General features: G+C 38.5%; 1 protein-coding gene across 4 annotated transcripts in view; it reads left to right on the top strand.

Moving 5' to 3' along the window:
• Positions 1–18718, top strand: part of KAT6A (lysine acetyltransferase 6A) — a 114325-nt gene extending 95607 nt beyond the window's left edge. For all 4 annotated transcript variants that reach the window (XM_023252568.2, XM_023252569.2, XM_011281498.4 and 1 more), the window contains exons 10-17: positions 234–375; positions 1878–2039; positions 3120–3213; positions 5181–5412; positions 6131–6338; positions 7523–8125; positions 10896–11208; positions 13277–18718. In XM_023252568.2, the coding sequence (XP_023108336.2) occupies positions 234–375; positions 1878–2039; positions 3120–3213; positions 5181–5412; positions 6131–6338; positions 7523–8125; positions 10896–11208; positions 13277–15969 (4447 nt within the window). In that variant the 3' untranslated portion in view covers positions 15970–18718. The remainder of the gene's footprint in view (positions 1–233; positions 376–1877; positions 2040–3119; positions 3214–5180; positions 5413–6130; positions 6339–7522; positions 8126–10895; positions 11209–13276) is intronic.
• Positions 18719–18943: the final 225 nt, after the last annotated feature.

Consider the following 18943-nt stretch of genomic DNA (forward strand, 5'->3'; position numbering starts at 1 on the left):
ACTGAATCTCGGGTATCTTCTCACCCTTGCCCTCCTGCTATTAATTAGTTGGATGCTATTAACCAAATTAATTTTGTCTTTAGTTTGTTTCTGTCTTTCATTTGGTTAATGGGGATGATAATACAGTCTCCACCTTTTTACTTGAGTAGTAATGAGAGTCAAAAAAGAATAGCTGTGAAAGTTTACAGTCTTATAAAAAGTCCTGTCTTTCTTTGTTTAATTATTATTTACAGGCTGCCTAAATTATATCTTTGTGAATTCTGTCTAAAATACATGAAAAGTAGAACTATTCTCCAGCAGCACATGAAGAAATGTGGTTGGTTCCATCCTCCTGCCAATGAGATTTACAGAAAAAATAATATTTCTGTCTTTGAGGTAAAGTAGATGTTTTATAGTTGTCTTCCTATCATTTCAAATGCAGTACCACCTATACTGTATCTAATTGTAGTTGTCTTTTTTGCAATGTTATTTTACTGTTGTACTCACTCTTGAGTCTGATAATCCAGTTTATAGGAGAAGCAGAATTAGGCCAATCCAGATTGTACCGAGGTCACAATCTTGATCTCAGAATAAATTATTCTGTATTTCAGGATTCCATTTGATTATAAAATACCAAATGATTTTTTATGTTTAGATGTGATAAAATTGTGTCTTAGAATCTATGAAATAATGGTATTTAAATGAAAAAATTTCTGTTGCCCCACTTAAAGGAATACTTGGTAGAGATATTTAATAACTGTAATAAGTTGTATTTTGTAAAGTTATAAAAATATATATTTCTTACTTCATCATGATGATATGACTTAGGCTATGTCCGTGATTTTGTGTTGTTGGTCATGGGGTTTTAGTTTCTAGATCCTCAGTTCATGGTTTTACTGCCAGGTATTAATTGAACACCTGCCATGTGCTCAGTTCTGTTAATTACTGTGATGATAGAATTTCAGATTGTGGGGATCACTCAGTCTCTAACTTTCTTGATTTTCCCTGCACCTTCATTTTAGGTGAGAAGTAGTGGATCTCTTCACCCTCGGGCGGGGGGGGGGGGGGGGGGGGTGGGGGTGGGGAGGAAGAAGGGTGTGGTCTACAATACCCAAGAGCAAAGTGCTTCTCGCCTTAAGCATATATTGGTGTATATTTTTAAAAAAGTAATATTAAATTACTTAAATTGTTGAGGTTTCTATCCTGAAATATTGATGTCTTAGGTTTAATGTGGGTATCTGTTGGCATTTGTGTAAAAGAACAAGCTCTCGAAGCTCCAGCAACCCAGGGGTGTGTCAGGAGAAATACACAGTGGTGCTCCTGATCTTGGCCATCTTGATTCCAAGAAATCTCTCATTTGCCAGGTTGCTGCCTAGGGAACCTGCTTGGTTGATGCCTCTGGCAATAGTTAATACTCCTGAAAATAGCTTTATTTCGGGGCAAATCTGATTGTGGCAGCCAGACTGCATTGCTTTTGGATGCTGGCATAGAGTGGACTATAGTTATACCTTGTTTTACTTAACAAATGTATTTTAGAAGAGGCTGCTTTTAGATCTTTTGTTGAATTACTTTAAAAAATGAATCAAATCAGCTTGCTGTCTGAAGGATTACTGCAACCAATCTTGTTATAAAAGCAAAAAGTGCTGTTTTTAAAAGGGTCATCATCTCCTTGTCTAGCTATTCGTACTTTGTTGAAGTGCAGTATTTTATATATTTAGTTGTCTTACAACAGCAGGTACCATAATTCTGCTGTTTCAGAGGATAGCTTCCAGGTTCTGATCACTGACAGCTCTCTTAGGCTGGACTGTGGATACTCACAGGTATTTGTAAGTGATGTGTATTATTGTTCTAGAACTAAAGAGCGACTTTACTGACCATTTTGTTCTATTATTTTCTAGGTTGATGGGAATGTGAGTACCATTTATTGTCAGAACCTATGTCTCTTGGCAAAGTTGTTTCTTGACCACAAAACACTCTATTATGACGTGGAGCCATTTCTTTTTTATGTACTAACACAGAATGATGTCAAGGGCTGCCACCTTGTTGGCTACTTTTCTAAAGTAAGTATATGAGCTTAAAATATGTTTGAATTCACACGGAAATCTGAAGCAATCTTTGTCAGTTCTCACTAGAACACTACTAAGTGCAGCACCTTCTGGGCACCATCTAGCTTTTGGAAAGGAAAATAGAAGGAATATTCAGATACTTACCAAGGGCTAGAAGGTATCTAGTAACATTCAACAGACTGTAGTCTCCTAGGAACATGAGCTGCCGATTATACTCAAGAGGAAGAGTTTTAAAATGACTTCTATTCCCATGGTAATAATAGATAGAACTTGTGAAATAAACACAGTCATTACCTCTTTGAGCTCTTTCTCAGTTTAAGTCTGCTCTTCCTACTTTAAATTTGAAGCACAGAAATAAGAAGAAGCCCTTTTTATTAACGGATGTTTTCTTCCCTTCCTATAGTCTTTCATTCTTTTGGGGTGAACAAAAGGTGTTTTTTTTGTAGTCAAACAACGTAAAAGATGTACTTTTATTTAAGCTGGCCTATGGTAAAATCTAAGTATATGAAATGGCTAAGTGGAAAGTACCAGCTTTCTGTTGGCTATTTCAGAAGTTAAATATAATTTTATATATATTGCCTTATTTTTAAAAGTGTACACAACATTTTGGGGTTATTTTTGTAAAGTTAGGTACAACTAATGGGGAGATGGGACTGCCCTATGTAGCACCAGAGCAGGAAACAAAAGAATCCCTGAAATAGTTGAAATAGTTGTTCCCCTGAATTTTCCCATTTCTGGAGTGTCACATCGACTCATCATCTATAGCTTTGCAGATTGATTGGGACTGAGATTCCTCTGTTCATATTAGGCAATGACATACTGTTTTTGAGTTGCAGATGGTGTTGGATGGCATAATTTTATTTTATATTTTTATTCTCCTGGGATGGTTGCTTTGTGGGTAGTGACAATGACTTAACGTGGTCCTGTCTCCTCCCACTGGGGTATTTTTTCCTTGATGCATATGGTATTCTCAGAGGACTAGGGCTGTGGTTTTGACTGTTAGTCTTTGTTTCTTAATAATTAGCATTACTATTCAGTCTTACTAGCGTGTTGTTTTAAAACTTTCTTTACCAGGAAAAGCACTGCCAGCAGAAGTACAACGTTTCCTGCATAATGATTCTTCCCCAGTACCAGCGTAAGGGCTATGGCAGGTTTCTCATCGATTTCAGTAAGGATTATAATAATATCATTTCTCATTATCTCTTTTTGTGGGCCTTCCATGTATATTTTTAAAGATTTGCAGATGATTTATTGGTTGCTAGTATCTTTTGTCATACTGCTGTATGGGACTTTAAAACCTAAAGTCATGAATTTTTTCTTTTTTCTTTTTTTTGGATTGGACATGAAATACTTAGTCTATACTGGAGGTGCCTGGGTGGCTCAGTCAGTTAAGCGTCCTACTTCAGCTCAAGTCATGATCTCATGGTTTGTGAGTTCAAGCCCTGTGCCGGGCTCTGTGCTGACAGCTCGGAGCCTGGAACCTACTTCGGGTTCTGTGTCATCCTTTCTCTCTGCTTCTCCCCTGCTCATGCTCTTTCTCTCTCTCCTACAAAAATAAACATTCAAAAAAATAAAATAAAATAGCTTATACTGAATACTAACTTCTGTGTGATCTTTTGCAAATAGTTTTAATTTTCAACTGCTAACTTACAGTGGAACTTAGTTTTATGCTAATTCTAACTCACAACAATACTAAACACGTATAACTACTTAAATTAATACAGTAAAGTACAGGACTTGCCTTATTTTTGTTTTTCAATTATCTGGGAAAGTGTATACATCATTTCTTACTTACAGACTCTACCTAGTGGTTAAAATATGCAGTGCACCTTTAAAAATCTTAAAAATAAATGTCTAGGAAATAATTTATAGGAAATACAGGAAATAATTTAATCTGACTTAAAAATGGAAAGGAACAGTTCTGAAAAAAGTCATCATGGAACATGTTGATAGTCTTGCTTAGAAAGTAAATATATGTTTACAATAAATTTTATATTGATTAATAAAATAGTGATTTTTCAGGGAATATTTTGATACGGTTTTTCTTCTAAGTATCAGATGGTTACATCACCAGTGGTAAGAAGTTAATTCTCAAGACGGACCAGCACAGCTTATTCCACTTGGCCTTAGACTGCACTTCTGACCATATTTTATTGGAAATATGCCACTGATTATTTTGTACATTTTCTTGGCCTTTTTGGATTAGTAGTAGAGAGAGCAGCTTAGGTTATTTAATATCAATATATTGTGTTGAAATAGAACTCATGTTTGGATGTGTTATTCCATTACACAGCAAAGTTAGGGGAAAATTTGTTATATATTTGAGATAAACAATAGTCTAGGATTATTATACTAATTGTTTTCATTTGCTTTTCCTAATGTAACCTAATTTCCCACATTACATTTATAGATTGCCTTTAATAAAGTTTCCTTTTATGACAAAAAAAACTATATTTCTTCTGCCATCTCCATTTTTGATACTTCTTCTTAGAACTTATGCCTTTCTTTTCCTGATCTTGAGAGTCATGCTCTAGACAGGAGGACAAATGCCACCATACACTCACTGTGACAGCCCCACGCTGACATCCTTACTTATCAAGAATTAGGGTGATGGGTAATTGCAAAGAGAGCTTTGACTGAAGTGAGAAATTGTCATCTAATTCACTTGCAGAAGAATCATAATCTTAATAGATAGAATTATTTAAAAACTAAGGCATCCTTTTGTACTGTTCTACAGTTCAGGTATAGCTGTTGCCATCTGGTGGTCCAGATAAAACATGCTAGAGTGGTTCCCCTATAAAATAAAAAGCATTATTGCCTTAATCTTATGTAGCCTGTTAATATGAGGTTGTATGCTTTTTTTTTTAAGTTTGAATATTTTAACAATGTGGTTTATAGCAAGTATAGACAAAGTAATGCTAACCTCATGTTCTCTCAGTATATACAAATTACATAATCTTCTGCAAATTTGTGTTGAAGTAATTTTTTAATTTGTTTTTTTTCTTGGAGGAATTTGCTTTTGAAATTATTATTTCCTGTACTACTTAGATTGGTTGTGGAAGAGGGGATTGTTATTTTGGTGAATTAGCCTATTTTAGGCTCGCTGACATATTTGTGATTTGGTGGTTTCTTTAGGTTATTTGTTATCAAAGCGTGAAGGCCAAGCAGGGTCTCCAGAGAAACCATTATCTGATCTAGGTCGTCTTTCCTACATGGCTTATTGGAAAAGTGTAATATTGGAGTGCCTTTATCACCAAAATGACAAGCAAATCAGCATTAAGAAGTTAAGTAAGTTGACAGGTATCTGTCCTCAAGACATTACTTCCACACTCCACCACCTACGAATGCTGGACTTCCGTAGTGATCAGTGAGTATCACATCCCTTTGTTACACTTTCAAGAGATAATCAGGTGGAAGTTTTTGGATCAGGCAGCCAGATATCAATGAAAGGGTATAAACTAATATAATAAACTCATACATTTGGTAATCCTGAGACGACATTTTCCTTTCTATGATCCTTGATACTGTTGACCTTAACTTTTTTAAAATTGTTTTTTCTGGTCTTTCTTCTAACTTTTGGACATAAGCTACTGAATCTTTTCTAATGTTGGGAGCTTCTTCACAATATGAGAACAACTCTAGAAATAATGCCTAATAAAATATATGTCCATGATTTATTTCCATTATATGTGGTATAAAATATAGGTCAAGGGAAAGTCAGCTCACTCTTATCTGGAGTGATTGGGAAAAGATCACAGAGAAAGGAAGGAAGCATTGGGCTAGAAAGATGGAGAATAGGAGATAGTGTACAGGAGAGTAGCAGAAATTCCAGAGCTGGGAAGTATGAGACAGTGAATGGTTAAAATAACCAAATCCATTGCTGTTGTTGAGTATGAAGTATGTGTCCAACTTTGTATTTGTTAGTTATCTTGTATGGTGGCATATTTCTGTATTTCATCTTCCCAGGCAGGCTATTTTTGAAGCATTTATCATCATCTCCAGGTTTTCTAGGGGTTATAGCTCTATATTCATTGTTAGGTACTCTTATACGTTGTTGATTGCTATAAACTTTGCTCTGGTTCCAGATTTGTGATAATCCGCCGGGAAAAACTTATCCAGGATCACATGGCAAAGCTTCAGCTGAATTTGCGGCCTGTAGATGTAGATCCAGAATGTTTGCGCTGGACCCCTGTCATAGTCTCCAATTCTGTGGTCTCAGAGGAGGAAGAAGAGGAGGCTGAGGAAGGAGAAAACGAAGAGCCGCAGTGCCAGGAAAGAGAATTAGAGACAAGTGTAAGGGCATGAGTAGTCTCTATTTTTGATAACAGAAGGCTCTATTTTTGGTTTTCATGATTATTTGTGATATGTGTTACAATATCTTAAACCAACACAGTCAATTCACATTAGATTTTCAGAGATGATTACAGTGATAGAGATTTCAAGAAAGCTGGGTTTTGTTTACTTAAATTGTATATTTTTAAGCCTTAGGTCATTAGGAGACCTTCAAATTTGTAATAATGTGTTATGTAGAACTAAATATTTCTTACCAGAGTGCTGATAAACAGCTAAATCTTAAGCTGTGTAGTAACTGACAAATCTGAATTTAATTCTGACCATTGTTAAAACAAATTAAGATACCTTTTCCTTAAAGTAAAACATTAAGGAAATGTAAACATGTGTGTTCTAATAGAGCACTAAACAGTTCAGTGGGTACACAGATGTCTTTAGCCATTAAAGGGTTAATGAGGGACTGTATGACATTGTATAGTTTTCAGTATTTTTTGTCATGTGATGCATACCTTTCTCTGTTTTTTTTTTTAAAGCCGTGCTTTCTTCCTTTAAAAATCTATGTCCTCCTTTGATAAACGTAAACAATCTCATGCCCCTGTTTAATGTAATTTAATTTTCAAAATGAAATTAAATATTCAGAATAAAAATAAATCAAAATAATTACAGAAATTTTCTTTCATTTTTTTCAAACACCCCTTTTCTCTTGCCCATGCCCCAGAGTCCATCTTCTCTCCGTTTATAAATTTTTATTTCTGATAAATTTTAAAATTATATCATTTAACATTTATAAGAACAATGCTGTTCATTTTGTTTATTGAAGGTGGGATTACATAGTGGTTAAGAGCACTAACTCTTGGGTCCAACTGCCTGGGTTTATATCCCAGCTTCTATATTTGCTGTTGCATGTCCTAAGGCGAGTTACTTATATTTTTTTGTGCCTCGGTTACCTCGTTTGTAAAATGAGGATGTAATAATAACACTTCATACAATTGTTGTGAGGATTAATGTATCCTATAAAGCACTTAAAGCAATGTCAAACACATGAGAAATATTCTTGATAGCTACTAAATTATGCTTTTCTTTTTTAAAGCTTTGTTTTCTTATCTCTGTATTTAGGAGGTCAAATAGGAGATATAACTGAATAAGGCTGAAAGATTAACCAGCATGGTTTTATTTTCTAAAATCAGGTGGGAAAGTCTGCATCTCGGGAGAACAAAGAACAAGATTCTTACTCTTCTGTAGAAAGTGAAAAGAAACCAGAAGTTATGGCACCAGCTAGTTCTACGCGTCTGAACAAGCAAGTCCTTCCCCGTGATAGTCTTCCTGCAAACAATCAGCCATCTCGGAGAGGCCGCTGGGGAAGGAAGAACAGAAAAACCCAGGAACGTTTTGGTGATAAAGATTCTAAACTGCTCTTGGAAGAGACATCAGCTCCTCAGGAACAATATGGAGAATGTGAGGAAAAATCAGAAACCTCCCAAGAACAATACACTGAAAGTGAGGACCAGTCAGCAGCCTCTCAGGAGCAGCCCAGCCAGGATGGGAAGCCAGACATTCCCAAAAGAAGACTAAGTGAGGGGGTTGAGCTCTGGCGAGGACAGCTAAAGAAGAGCCCGGAGGCACTGAAGTGTAGATTACCAGAAGGCAATGAGAGGCTGCCCCGTCGCTATAGTGACGGTGACAGGGCTCTCCTCAGAGGCTTCAGTGAGAGTAGTGAGGAAGAAGAAGAGCCAGAAAGTCCTCGGTCCAGCTCCCCACCAATTCTTACAAAGCCCACACTGAAGAGAAAGGTAAGGCTTTTCTTGTGATTCGTTTCTTCGACTTGTCTGTTCTTTCCCCAGTTGCAGCTTACTATATGCATTTGTCTATCCCAGAGTTCTGAGAAAGTAAATGTAGAAATTCTTAGTGTGTTATTTTTTAGACTTTATACCTTGGTGTGTTGTAGCTTATGATCCTCCCAGTGAACATTTGAAATGTGCATAGGACTTCTTTGGTTCATGGAAATGAACATAGACACCATGAGCTTATTTAAGAGCCAACAAACCTTTTTAGCTTGCTGGTTTGATGTTCTGATCATGACTTTTAGGGATTTGTAAAATATTTTAAAAGCATATATAGATCGGAAATGTTTATGTTACAAAAGGAGAGAAGTATTTGACAGTTTGATGGACAGTGGTGTCCTGTGCCGGGGGTGCTCTGAGTGAGGCCATTCGTCTTGAGTGGGACTTACCCTCTGTGGTCTCTTCTCCCATTTCTGTCTCCCTGCCCCCCCCCTCCTTTCTTCCAGTGGTTTGACTTAACCTGGTTGTGAAAATATTTTCTCAGTTCTATTTGTCATCTTGCAAAGTTTGAATGAAACCAGTTTATAAATGCAATGAGAGGATGAAAACAAGTTCTGGTAAACTGTATACCAGAACTTCCCCAGGCTGTGGAGTGAACTTTAAGCATTTCCACAAGCCAGCCACACTGAGCTCAGCAACCTGGATGAACCATCGTGTAGTAGCAGGGTGACAGCTTCCACCCAAAGCAGTGAAATTGTTCCTTTCCTTAAGCAGAGCCTTATGAAAAAAAAAAAAAAAAGGGGGGGGGGGGCTATATATAAAAATACAAGGTTTTAATTTTAGAACAGTTTGAGATTTATGCAATTATTGCGAAGAAAGTACAGAGAGTTCCTGTATTCCTTACACCCAGTTTCCCCTATTATTAACCTCTTAGGTTGGTATAGTACATTTGTCACAAATAGCCAATATTTTGTTAACTAGAGCCCATATTTATTTAGATTTCCTCAGTTTTCCCTTATGTTCTTCTCTTCCAGGATCTCATCTAGCATACCACATTACATTTAGTAGCCATGTCTCTTTGGGCCCCCTTGGGTGTGACAGTTTCTCAGACTCCTTGTTTTTGACAACCTTGACAGTTTGACGAGTACTGGCTAGGTATTTTAGAATGTACCTCATGATATTAGAATGGGCTAATAGGTTTGGGGGAAGAAGACCACAGAGGTAAAGTGTCATTCTTATCATATAAAGGGTGTGTGATACGTGTGTACATGTACACACATGCACACACCAAACACAAGAGTATTACTGTCAATATGACTTATCACTGTTGAGGTTAGTCTCGATCACCGGGTTTGAGGTTGTGTTTGTCGGTTTCTCCACTGTAAAGTTACTCCTTTGTTCCCCTCTCCCATACTGTACTTTTTGGAAGGCAGCACTGCCCACAGGCCATGCTTAAGATGTGGAGAGTTGCACTGTATTCCATAGGAGTTCTGCTTGGAGATTTACCATTTTTCCCCATCTGCTTATTTATTCAAGCATTTCTTTATGTCAGCATGGACCCAGATATTTACTTTACACTTTGAGTTATAAACCAGTAGTACTACTTTATTTAATTTGTTCCTCAGATTCTTCCAGCTTTGGCCATAGGAGTCTTCGCTTCTGTGTCCCTTTAACTTAATATGTACCCCCATTGTTGTGAAGGTGTTTTGGGTTTTTTTTTTTTTTTTTGAGCACTTCCTTACTTTCTAGTACTGCGAGATGATCTAAGCTTATCTTGTATATTTTATGTCCCAGTCCTAGAGTCAGCCATTTTTCCAAAGAGCAGAGCCAGACATGTTTAACCTACTTTGAAAATTGTACTTCAACTAAACAGACTAGTAAATTTGAAGTGGAGAGAAATTGAACCCTGGCTCACTCTGCCATTCATTATGTGATCAGGAAGACTGTATCTTTGCCATTCCAGGCTTCTATTGCCTATTTTTAAAACTGTGCTATTTCCCTGTGTAAAAAAGAGAATATCGTGAGATCATGTACACAATACCTGAAGTTCTTACAGAAATGCGCCAGACTGGGAGTCAGAGACTGTCTTTTACAACCGTTTACATACTGACTGGGTATGTGACCTTACACAGGTCCTGTAACCTGTCTCACCTCTGTGGAGTAAGGAGATTGGATTAGATTATTTCTGGTGCATCCTATCATTTTGTTTTATCTGTTGTGTAATTTAAGGAATTATTAGATCAACCCTAGTACAAAATTGTGCCCAGTGTGCCACTTTCCAGTAACAGATTTATTACTTTTGAAATACTTCGTATCAGGTAATTACACATCAGCTCCATGTTTTTACATTTCACCATAACTCCTTATGGGTAGCTCATGAAGATGGCATACAGCTTTACTAATAGTTCTGTTGATCTTCAGAGAGCTATGAGAGCAACAAAAAGTGTTTTAGTCCTTTTTTTTCCCCTCTTGAAGTAAGAGAAGTTAAAGGACTAGCTTCTGTGTCATTTCAGTATTGAAATAGGCAATTTCCTAGGGTGTTAAATTTAACTGAACTATTAAAGGGAATTATAATATCTGCTCTCTGTGCCTTTTATAAAGTTCTATTCAGTTATCCAACATCTTTCTGTGATACTTTATGGTACCTTATTATAGTATTTTGAAATAATATTCAAAATGTCTGTTGGCTGATTCGAGTAGGTTTAAAAACTATTAATCGTGTTATTAATAGAAATGATAGTATTAATTCCTGTAAATGCTTTCTTTCTCTTCTAAATAGAAACCAATTCTTCACCGAAGAAGGAGAATCCGAAAGCGCAAACACCACAACAGCAGCGTGGTCACAGAAACGATTTCTGAGACTACAGAGGTATTGGATGAACCTTTTGAAGACTCTGACTCTGAGAGGCCGATGCCACGATTAGAACCCACGTTTGAGATTGATGAGGAAGAAGAGGAAGAGGATGAAAATGAACTCTTTTCTAGAGGATACTTCCATCGTTTGTCCTCACAGGATGTGCTCAGGTGTCGATCCTCTTCTAAGAGGAAGTCTAAAGATGAAGATGACGAAGAAGAGTCCGATGACGCTGATGGTATGTTTTACAGAACCCACTGCTTATGGTAGTTTTAGTGTCTCTGAAGAAACACACTTCAAGTGATAACTGCAAACCCTTCAACAAAAAAGCTGAAAAATGACACACCCCACTAAGCAAGTAAAGGATAGCTTGATAATCTCTAAAAATTTGTGTCAAGCACATTCATCCCCATTTTCTCCTTTAGTCCTCTGTCCTTTTAAAAAGTTTTTTTTCTAGTCTTCCCTTCAACTGAGGACCTAGTTTTTCCACTGGAGAAAATATCTTGCTGTTAGGAAATTGTTCTTTTTTGCCTAATCCTTTCTCAGCCATTATCTGAATCTTCAGTTAGTTGGTGGATTGGAGTTAGCCTCAGGAAGATCTTGAAGTAATAACCCTTTACCAGAAAGTACACTCTTGTGGACTTACCTGTTTTGCTAATTGTTGTATGCTGAGTGCTTAAAATGGACACTCAGTAAATATTGTTAAATGAATACATGCTAAGATGGTTCTAAGATCCAACTCATGTAAATTGGACTTGCCTCACATCTGTTCAGGGTGTGAATCATATCTGAATCATATCTCTAATGTGCCTTTCTCTACGAGTAGTAAATTTCTAATAAAAATGGTGACACTGCCTCAAAATAGGCTCAATTTTTATGGCATAGCTAAAAATCCAATGGTTTACTTTTGAAATAGCCTTGTCATTTAGAAGTAAAGAAATGGGCTCAGAAATGTGCTAGGTCACAGACTAGTTCATCCTCCCCTAAAGTTTCTGCCAGTGCCTCATGCTGCCTGCAGCTGCAATGTTTGCCTCACCATAAGGTCAGACTGAGTTTTTTTTTTTACTTTGGTGGGTGAATTTGAAGAAATCTAGTTGTCCTCTCTTGGTGGATGTATAGCTTTTATTAACTGAGTTTTTTTATTCTTCTCTTAAAAATCCACTCAATTTCGTATCTAGTGGAAACTTGTGTTTTCTCCATTCTCCTGTTTTTATATAATAAATAGTTTTAAATAGTGATAAGATGACTGAGTTCTTTTATTGTGATGTATATATTAAACTAAATATTTATTGTATAAATTTGGCACTTCAGTAAAATTTCTGTCTTGGATCATTGTAGCTCAAATAGTATCCCCCGTTTAAGTTCTTATTGACTTGGACAAATTTTCTCTGATGCAACCATTTCCATTCTTTATTTTCAAGTTATTGCTAACTGTACCTTCTTAGTTTTCCTCTCCAGATCCTGTTTTTGCTTGGTGTTCTTCTTTTTAGAAATTAGTAGGAAATGTGAAGGTACTTAATGCTGCACCACACCTAAATATGGTTAAAATGGTACATTTTATGTTATGTGTAGTTTACTACAATCTTTAAAAATAGAAAAAAATTAATGGGGAGAAAATAATACCAATATCAAATTTGTTTCTGATAAATCATTGTCATTAACTTGTTTTTTTTCAGGTCAGTATTTATTTGGGACTAAATGCCTTGCAGCTGTTCCCATACAAACACAACATTGACTGAGCATGTCAGATTGCTTAGTCATGGCCTGGAGTAATTAACTCATGATATTACCTGAAGTCATGATTTTATGGAAACTAAAAAAAAAAGCCAGAGAGATAATATAAATTGCAAACAGGGGTAAAACAAAAAAGAAGAAATGAGTTGATTTGTAACTTACATAGTAAAGACAGCTTGTCTAAAGTAGTTGTAATAACTATTGAGTATTTGCATCTTTACACAGCTTATCTCCGTTTTCTAGATGATAAAACTGAGTATTTTAGACTAACTTACAAAACCATGCAGTTGGTGATGATAAACCTGAACTGGCTTTAACTGGTGGTTGGTAACAGAATGTTGACCCGGATTCTTTCATTGTTCTGCCAGCTCACTGAGTGACTTTAGAAGATGTCATTAATTAGATTTCTCCTTTAGATTCTTAGCTTGTAAGAGAAGGTAATCAGGAGTTTGTGATGATTAATAAAATCATTCCCGTTGCACATGTGGTCTCAGAAAAAAGTACTAGAAAATATACAAAATCTTTTAACTTTTTTAACGTGTGTGTGTGTTTTTTTTTGTCCCTCTGTGTAGACACTCCTGTTCTAAAGCCAGTATCTCTCTTGAGAAAATGTGATGTGAAGGATTCTCAGCTTGAGCCAGATACATCCACACCTATGAAAAAGAAAAAGGGATGGCCCAAAGGCAAGAGCCGCAAACCAATCCACTGGAAGAAAAGACCTGGTCGCAAACCAGGATTTAAGTTGAATAGGGAAATCCTACCCGTTTCTACCCAAGAATGCATTGTTGAGCCCACCGTTCCCATTCCTAAACCGGGACGGAAACCCAAACTTCAAGAGAATGAAGAGACTGTTGAACCAAAAGAAGACTTGCCTTTAACGGAAGAAAGGAAGGATGAGGAGGAGATGCACGTGGAAGCAGAAGAGGTTGAAGAGGGAGAAGAAGAAGATACAACCAGCAGTGAAGTTAGAGCGGCGTCTCCAGTGGATAGCAACAGTCCCGAGACTGAAATGAAAGAACCCGAAATAGAAGAGGAGGAAGAGAAGCCCCGTGTCTCAGAAGAGCAGCGGCAGTCAGAGGAGGAGCAGCAAGAGCTGGAAGAACAGGAGCAAGAGGAAGAGGATGAGGTGGCTGTAGAGACAAACCAGAATGAAGACCATGATGCAGATGATGAAGACGACGGCCATCTGGAATCTACCAAGAAAAAAGAGCTAGAGGAGCAGCCCGTTAGAGAAGATGTCAAAGAGGAGCCTGGTGGCCAGGAGTCTTTTTTAGATACTAATATGCAGAGCAGTAGGGAGAATATAAAGGATAAAGATGAAACAGAACCAGATTCTGAAGAGGAACAGACTTCCCACGAAACATCCATGGTATCAGAGCACATGCCAGGGTCTGAGGACGATCATGAAGAAGATTCAAACTCTAAAGAAGAATTAATTGAGCTAAAAGAGGAGGAAGAGATTCCTCACAGTGAACTGGATCTGGAAACCGTGCAAGCAGTGCAGTCTTTGACTCAAGAAGAAAGCAACGAGCATGAGGGAGCCTACCAGGACTGCGAAGAAACTCTGGCCGCGTGTCAGACCCTGCAGAGCTACACCCAGGCTGATGAAGACCCTCAGATGTCGATGGTGGAAGACTGCCACGCTTCAGAACATAATAGCCCGATATCTTCTGTTCAGTCTCATCCCAGCCAATCGGTCCGTTCAGTCAGTAGTCCCAACGTGCCTGCCCTTGAAAGCGGTTACACCCAGATCAGCCCGGAGCAAGGATCCCTGTCCGCACCCTCTATGCAGAACATGGAGACCAGCCCCATGATGGATGTGCCTTCCGTATCAGACCACTCTCAGCAGGTGGTGGACAGTGGCTTCAGTGACCTGGGCAGCATTGAGAGCACCACAGAAAACTATGAGAACCCCAGCAGTTACGATTCTACGATGGGTGGCAGCATTTGTGGGACTAACTCTTCCCAGAGCAGCTGTTCCTATGGTGGGTTGTCCTCCTCCAGCAGCCTCACCCAGAACAGTTGTGTTGTCACTCAGCAAATGGCAAACATGGGCAACAGCTGCAGCATGATGCAGCAGAACAACGTCCAGCCTGCTGCTGCCAACTGCAACATCAAGTCACCTCAGAGTTGTGTGGTGGAGAGGCCTCCCAGTAACCAGCAGCCGCCACCCCCACCACCGCAGCAGCAACAGCAGCAGCAGCAGCAGCAGCAGCAGCAGCAGCAGCAGCAGCAGCAGCAACCAGCACCACAGCCTCCGCCGCCCCAGCAGCAGCAGCAACAGCCACCTGCGCCACCACCACCTCAGCCCCAGCAGCCTCAGCCCCCGCCCCCGCCCCAGCAGCAGCCCCCCCTGTCACAGTGTAGTATGAATAACAGTTTCACTCCAGCACCTATGATCATGGAGATACCGGAATCTGGAAGCACTGGGAACATAAGTATTTATGAGAGGATTCCAGGGGACTTTGGTGCCGGCAGCTACTCTCAACCGTCAGCCACCTTCAGTCTAGCCAAGTTGCAGCAGCTGACTAACACCATTATGGACCCTCATGCCATGCCTTATAGCCATTCTCCTGCTGTGACTTCCTATGCAACCAGTGTTTCTTTGTCTAATACAGGACTGGCTCAACTAGCTCCATCTCATCCATTAGCTGGGACCCCTCAAGCACAAGCCACCATGACGCCGCCCCCAAACTTGGCATCCACCACCATGAACCTCACGTCACCTCTGCTACAGTGCAACATGTCTGCCACCAACATAGGCATTCCTCACACTCAGAGGTTGCAAGGGCAGATGCCAGTGAAGGGGCACATTTCCATCCGCTCCAAGTCCGCGCCACTGCCCTCTGCAGCTGCCCACCAGCAGCAGCTGTATGGCCGCAGCCCACCAGCGGTTGCCATGCAGGCTGGCCCTCGTGCATTGGCTGTTCAGCGTGGCATGAACATGGGGGTTAATTTGATGCCGACCCCTGCCTATAATGTCAATTCCATGAATATGAACACCTTGAATGCCATGAACAGCTATCGAATGACGCAGCCCATGATGAACAGCAGTTACCATAGTAACCCTGCCTACATGAACCAGACAGCACAGTATCCTATGCAGATGCAGATGGGGATGATGGGGAGCCAGGCCTATACCCAGCAGCCTATGCAGCCAAACCCTCATGGAAACATGATGTACACTGGCCCCTCCCATCACAGCTACATGAACGCTGCTGGTGTGCCCAAGCAGTCACTCAATGGACCTTACATGAGAAGATGAGCAAGATGAACTTGCAATTAAAAACTTAAATATATATAAATAAAGGAACCTTTTATACTGACAAACCAGAGAAAAATGGACCTTTTTCCAGTTAAAATATTGCTGTAGATTTAGAGGAATTTTTCTTTGGTTTATTTTATTTTTTAGAAAACCTGGTCTTCTCTTTTTTTTTTTTTTGGGTTCATTTTGTTCTGGGTTTTGGTTTTCTTCATAATCTTGAACATTTTACAATAGAACTCATCTAAAAATGGATTTGGGGATAGGGGAAACATGCACAAAAATCTTTTCATAATTAAAAAGAGCCTTACTTTCTTTACATACCACATGGACAGAATTTGTGTAAAAGTGAATTATCTTTATTTTATTTTAAAATGTATGTTTCCCCTCACTGTTTGCAGCTCCCAATGTTGTCATTTTTAAATGTTATATATACATCTCGGGGGTTAACAAGACCCCTTCCTCCAAACCCAACCTTTCATTTCCTACTTCATTCCAGCAGGAGGCACTTAGGGGAGACTCGGATGGGGACATGGAGAACAACCCAAGCTCCTTAAACTTATTATTATTGTTAATATTATTATTATTATTATTAATAAAGCGAGGCAGGAAAATGCTTCTCCTTTTAAAATCCCCTCCACTCCCTACACACACACACACACACACACACACACACACACACACACACACCGACACACACACCCCTCTTGACCTCTTGAAACCTTTCCCCAAGAATGTTTCTTTATAGATGGACTTCATTGAAATGTTTGTTTTTCTTAAATCAAGTGTAATATAATTTGGGGGGGGGGTTTGTTTTTTACTATTCCCACTCAGCACTCAGAGACACAAAAATACTGTAAGTCTCAATTAACAGCAGAATCTCAGAGGAAAGCTGTTTGCAATCCTAATCCAGCCTTGGAGGAATAGAGATGGTCAGTTAACAATCAAAAAGAGGAAATTAACCTCTTGTTTTTTACCACCTGGTGAATCAGCCATAACACACATATTCCACGCAGCCTCTTGTTTTTAGTATGTACTTTGAGATGCTAAGGGTCTTGATTCTTGAGCCTTTGACTTTGACTAAACTCAAACAGCAGTCCCCAGTGCTTAGCCTCTTACATTCTTATACAAAGTGTTGATGGATGACTGTACATTTCAGTGATTTGAAAAATACCTGACAGACATTTGACACTGTTTATTTTATGTTGGAAGAGATGATTTAAGGGAGATCATGGTGTGAGTTTTATAGCTACTTAAATGATACATACCTCTAGTTTTCATTTTCTTGAGATCCTGAGTTCATTCCCTGTGAATCAGAGTGCACCAGCCCCTCTCCTGTGAGTGGTTAAAAGAGAAGAGGGATAAACCAACCACCAGCATAGTAGGGCAAATCTGGACAGCAGGGTTTTAGCAGGTTCCTTTGTTGCTCCCAACTCCATTATCTTTTCTCTTGTGCAGCCAGTTCGCCCATTCTCTTCCTGTTACTTGCTCCAGGGATAGGTAAAAAAAAATATATATATATATATCTATATATATGTTCCATCATTAGAAGATGGAAAATATTATACCACTCGGTATGTGCAGTCAAATATCCAAAAGGGGGAAGTACTGCTTAAAGAAATACCTGTAAGCATTAAATTCTCTCCTTTATTTGTACATTTTATATAGATAAATTTTTGAAGTACTAATTAGGCATTAAATTTTTTCAAATGCACAGGTTTGTTTTTTTTTTTTTTAAATACACTTTAATTGACTTTCTCAATTAAATGTGTTAGGTAGAAAAAGGCAGAATTCCACATCTTAACCGCTATCAATTCTGAGCATGTGCAAGGCTGTGTAGGACCCAGTTTCTCTGTATATACTCTTCCAGTTCCCAATCATCTATGTAGAAAGTGCACTGTGCTGCCCTCTCCCTACATCTTCAGCTATGTCATTGCTTCCTGGTTGGGGTGGGGATGGGGTGGGTCGGGAGGGAGGTATATTGGGAGGAGGGTGGGTCAAGGCAGAAGGAGAAGCTGTTGAAATGAGGGCCGTGAATTCAGTTTCTGTTGGTTTGCGGTTGTGTTTGGTTTTATTTGTTTCTTTAAAAAAAAAAAAATTCAATCGGGCAGCTCCCTTTTCCACAAGCCTTTTTGTGACTGTAGAACTATTGTAGAGAAAATGTTCTTTTCTATATTATAAAAGAAATTATCCAACACAGTAATATTGGTACCTGTCATTTTTTCACTTCTGTTTAAAAAAAAAAATGTATTTTTAGCAAGATAACTTGGGTAATCTTCTAAAAAAGAAATTTAAAAAACTCACTGTTAGTGACTTTGATGCCTTTTAAAATAAGAGCTTTTTCATTTCATTCCATCTTTAAAATTTTTTATCTTTGTTGTAGAATATTAAAAACTATTTTAAGAAAGATAAAAATTCTCTTTAAAGAGATCTCTAGAGTGTGTGAATAGAGCTCCAGATGCCTCTAAAAGCCGCATGTACAAATGAAGCTAAGTCTATTCCTGTCTGTTTATATTTGCTTTTCCTGTTTTGTAACCTCTTTGTACTTTGTTCATGGTGACTTGTAAGCTACGGGGAAGGGGTGCCTAGATGCCTTTGTATTTCTCCATGTCATGCGCTCCTGGGCCAGTCGGTCTCCCTTCCTCTCCTTGTATGTAATATCACTTTTTTTTCCCCTTTCTAGCAAGTACTTTCAAAAGAACTCTGTACATTTTAACATAAAAAAAAATAAATTATGTTGAGCCATTTTGGATGTCTGTCTTGCATGTGGAATTTTTCTCCCAAATATTTCAAACTCTCAGGTTCCTTTTCTACACACCGAGACTTAGAAATATTAGCTTTTTCACATTCCTCTTTATGTAGCAAGTATAAGTTCATGGCCTTTACTTTGAAATGCCAGTCTTCGTTCCTATGTGTGTTTAAATGCAGACAGTATAGATGGTTTTTCCTCTTCCAGTGAAAATGGTATTATAATCTC

This window comes from Felis catus, chromosome B1 (genome assembly GCF_018350175.1).
Source record: "Felis catus isolate Fca126 chromosome B1, F.catus_Fca126_mat1.0, whole genome shotgun sequence".
Classification (NCBI taxonomy): Eukaryota; Metazoa; Chordata; class Mammalia; order Carnivora; family Felidae; genus Felis; species Felis catus.